The sequence below is a fragment of the Fragaria vesca genome, linkage group LG7 (genome assembly GCF_000184155.1).
Source record: "Fragaria vesca subsp. vesca linkage group LG7, FraVesHawaii_1.0, whole genome shotgun sequence".
Taxonomy (NCBI): domain Eukaryota; kingdom Viridiplantae; phylum Streptophyta; class Magnoliopsida; order Rosales; family Rosaceae; genus Fragaria; species Fragaria vesca.
In genome coordinates this window covers 2,271,473-2,276,080 of record NC_020497.1, presented here as the reverse complement: position 1 = coordinate 2,276,080, position 4,608 = coordinate 2,271,473, and the positions used below count along the sequence as shown (strand labels likewise).

The following is a 4,608-nucleotide window of genomic DNA, read 5'->3' as shown; positions in this document are numbered from 1 at the left end:
TATATATATAGAGGTGATCAATGATCTAAACAATTAACTTTTAGCCTCCCCCGGCCGTTTGATTTGAAAAGCACAGATATATAGGGATTAAGGAGAACAAGCTCGAGTGGGATGATTTTAATTACTCTAGTTGTTCATAATTTCCAAAGGAGTCATAAGTTTGAAGGGCATCATTACATGCATGCGTGTTGGTAATTGTAAGGTCTCATAGTTTTCTTTCCCAGTCTTTCTAAGTTCCATGTACTAATGCATCTGTGCCATTCATGAGCACTTTAAATTACTTAATTGATTTAGTGCTTTTTTTTTTTTAAGCAAACAAGGAGACTTAATTGATTTAGTGCTTACTCAATGTTGGCAATTTAAATCATATAGTTACATTGGCTGAGCAATTCAGTTCGTCTCATCCCCATCAATTTCGAATAACATGAAATAAGATCCTTTTTCATAGAAAGTTAAAAGAATTGGGATAAAATCATGGATTTCATTTTCTGTTGAAACATGAAAGAATTAGCTAATTAAGCAATATTTAGTGCTCATGAGTCATGAATAATACAGATCGAGTGATGCGGCCCATGAACATATATACATATAAACAGAACGGGAAAACAAATTTAACTAGGAGACCTTTCAGTTACCAACATGCTTGAAACCTGGAAGGTAATGGAAGTATATAGTTCAGAGTGGCACTCTTCAAATTCAACACTACTACTAATCCTAATTATATCTCTACCCCTGCAACTAATATAAATAGCAGCTGGAAATACCTGTGTTGCAACCTGCTTGATCGAGAAAATGCTCCAGCAGTTTTAGTTCCGAAAAATATATATAATATATATATATATATATATATATATCAGAAGTTCAAAGAATTCTGAGGAAAAAAGGCATGGTAGAAGAGAAAACAATCGTGCATTTATACACTACCACAGCGTTCTTTATCTAAAAGCAAAAGTTACAACTGTTCCAGTGTAACTGTTCCAGTGTAACTGTTCCAGTGTAAAAGCAAAAGTTAATAAAAGCAAAAGTTACAACTGTTCTAGTGTCACCGATAGCGTTCTCTCTAAAAGATAGCGTTCTCTGTAAAAGCTTAGAGCAACTTTAACATACTTTTTATTTTAATTATTTTAGAGAACGTGTTTTTGTTTTTTTTTTTATAGTTCGGAGCTCCAGCAGAGTAGCTAAAGTTTAACTATTATGATTTTTAGTTATCTCGCTAGCTAAATATAGAGAGCGAGATGACTCAGATGAGGCTAGCTATATTTTAATACATTCCTGGTAAGATATTTTACATGATATATAAATATATCTAAACTATTTAATCTTTATTTGAAGAATAATGTTGTTTTAATGCTAGCTAAAATAGCTAGAGAGCATTGATGCAGCCGTATTTCTAAAAAGTGATTAACCAAAATGACATTTTAACTAATTTAACTAAAATTTAATTAAAAAATGACTAGCATTGCTAAATATGCTCTTACTCTTCCTCTATCTAAAAACCATGGCTTCTAAAATCTTTTGAAAAACCTGTCGGAAAAAAAAAAAATTGCATCCGAACGACGAGACACTGTTTGAAGATTTATAAATATGAGATACCAAAATTTAGCTTATTCAAAAGATGAGAAAAGTGTCTTTGAAAACCCAAGCACAGGTCAAACGACCCATATCTAGTCAGCACCTCACCACCGGCTCGAAGACGAGGCAGAGCACTCAGTCGCCTCTTCCAGTTTTGTTTCGCCATCTCTTACAAAACCACCACCAGATCACTTCTCTTGCTTCCGTCTCCTGAACCCATGCCACCAGCTACACATGCAACCCAAACCAGATCGAATCGAGCATCTCAGACTTTCTGGTCAACTCAGGCTATCAAATCATATGCATGCTCTTTCTAGGTATGGGGAGTCATATTATGTTCTGATAGAGCCAGAAACAGGGTGATTGGGAGTTTTGGGAGCAAGAGCTTGCATTTTATGTTGACGCAGAGCTTGGTTATCGGCTGAGACGCTCTCCGACCATGATTCAGCCCCCATTCATTTAGTCTAATCCAGCGACATGGCCTCGTCGGCGCTGCAGATATAAATCTCAATTTCTTTATTGCATGTTTTTTTTTATGAGAATCAAATCGTCTTTTAAAAAGTAACCATAAAAATTAACAGCCAAGCTGCCAACTTAGGTTCTCCACTTTCAATACATTTCATAGATATCAAATAGTACGAAAATTTTTTAGTACACCAAGGTTCAAGTGCACCGGGTGTTAATATTTAATCTTAATCCTTCATTTAATCTAACCTTGCACATGACACCCACATCTATACTAACACCGTTAGAGAATGAAACAAAAAAAAAATGATCGACATGGTAGAAACAGATGAGATTAGTAAAAAATTTAATTTCATATTCAAGGTGAAATCTGGAAATAGGAAAAGGAGGGAGATTACGGCACTCTTGAAATCGAGGAGGAGGTTTCGATCAAAAATATAAAGGAAAGGAGGGAATCGAGATCTCTAGCCTTTATTGTCGTCTGCACAGCTCCAATCGGAGCGACTCCAGCCATCTCCTCCGCCAACGCCGTTTGACACAAACAAGGGTTTCTGGGTTTTGGGTACACAAGATTTATGTATACTTTTGCACAAACATGGGTTACACTACCAGGACAAGTACTTTAGCCGACAAAAAAGTTTCGTCGGCCTGTTAGCTTAATTCGTCGGTTAAGATCTTAGCCGACGAGCCATCATCGGCTAAGATTTTGTCGAGAAAAGGTCGTCGGCGATGACTTTAGCCGACGAAAAAAGAAGACGTCGTCGGCTATAGTCCTACAGTTTAGCCGACGAAAAACATGTTGTCGGTTTTTTTCCTAGACTTTAGCCGACGAAACAATCAAGATATTCGTCGGCTAAAATGTGTAATAAAAAATTAAAAAATAACTATAAGCCGACGAAATATAGTCTGTTTCGTCGGCTAAACCTTATAAAAAAATTAAAAAATAACTATAGCCGATGAAATATAGTCTGTTTCGTCGGCTAAACCTTATAAAAATTAAATAAAATAACTATAGCCGACGAAACATGCCATAATTCATCGGCTAAACCTTATAAAAAAATTAAAAATACTATAGCCGACGAATATAGTATTTAAATATCGTCGGTTAAAGTTGCTGGTTTTTGAAAAAAAAAACTGCAGAAACTTTCGGCCACCATCAATCACCACCAAAATTTGACAGAATCTTCCTCTCAACATTTCGAACAACTTTCTAGAAGAAGTCGAAGCCCAATTCTAAGCCTAAACAGGTCAATTGAATCAAAATATAAAAATCCCCAATTTTAAACCCTAAAAACTTCAAATCTTCGATTCTCCTCACACACACCAAATCGAGCTACCAAATTCTAGGGGAATGTAGTACTAATCAAACTCAACTTATCCATATATAGAACTCACCAAATGGTGACCTGAGGAAGGAGAAATTCGATCGACACCGAATCCGAACCGGCAGAGTTTTGGAGCTCGATTTATCCCTCACGGCGGCGCCACTCGATGCGCCACTTGTCCAGCAATGAAGTAGAGACGACGGCGAAGCTTTTGGGACAAGTGTGGCGGTCTCCGGGGGCTTGACGGCGGACCTAGGCCGAGAAGAAAAATCCGAAACTTTTTCTGATTTTCTGACTTCTTACCATCCATCTGCGATAAAACTCCTATATAAAGAACTTTACCCGACGAAATTATTTATTTTTGTCGGGTAAACTCTTTTGAAAATTTTGGTTGACCGTCAAAAATTTTTTGACTTTAGCCGACGACTTTTCATATATTTTCGTCGGCTAAAGTCCTTTAAAAATTTTGAAAATTTTGATTGACCGCCAAATTTTTTCGACTTTAGCCAACAACTTTTCATATATTTTCGTCGGCTAAAGTCCTTTGAAAATTTTACCGCCAAAAAAATGTTAACCTTAGACGACTTTTTTAATATCTAGTCGGCTAAAGTCTATAAATTTACGAAAACGCTCATATCTCACTTTATATTACGTAGTTTGGTCAAACCTTCCACACGAAAAACTCTCACGTAGATGAGACGCAACCGCCTATATAAAAATTTTGAGACATTTACCTTCCGACGATAGGGCTCCCCATAAGGAATAATAACGGTAAATATGGTTGACCGCTACTATTGGCATCGAGACGTTACTCGATTTACGTGATTTTTGAACCATAGCCGTATTTCACCATTCTGAATACATATTATTTCACGAGATTTTTGATAATTTGTCTTTCTATGTAGAGTTTGTTCACAAAGTTGTATAACCTACTAAACAAGTTATATAACACGACCCACCCCGAATTTCACCCTGAAACCCAGAGTAAGTCGTGCGGGGACCACCTCCAAGGAAAATTTACTGAAAAGATTAAGAAAATCTCCCTTGTAGATGGACAACCCTAACTCGAAAATTTCATATTACACTTCTGAACATCACATAATATACAAAAATTCTAAAGTATTCAGAGCTACTAAACACAAGCGGAAGCAAGAAAATACGAGTAGGTTGAACAGGTAACCTACTGATGAAAACTGGCCGAAAAGCGGGTGACTATGCCTCGTCTCCTACTAGATCCAACCCGAAC

The 4,608-nt window shown here is 36.7% G+C and overlaps 1 protein-coding gene across 1 annotated transcript in view; it reads right to left on the bottom strand.

The window, feature by feature from the left end:
• LOC101299535 (uncharacterized protein At4g26485-like) overlaps nucleotides 1-1,738 on the bottom strand; it is a 2,630-nt gene extending 892 nt beyond the window's left edge. Inside the window, exon 1 of the mRNA XM_004308203.1 lies at nucleotides 1,594-1,738. Within this exon, the coding sequence (XP_004308251.1) occupies nucleotides 1,594-1,738 (145 nt within the window). The remainder of the gene's footprint in view (nucleotides 1-1,593) is intronic.
• Between the last annotated feature and the right edge of the window lie 2,870 nt (nucleotides 1,739-4,608).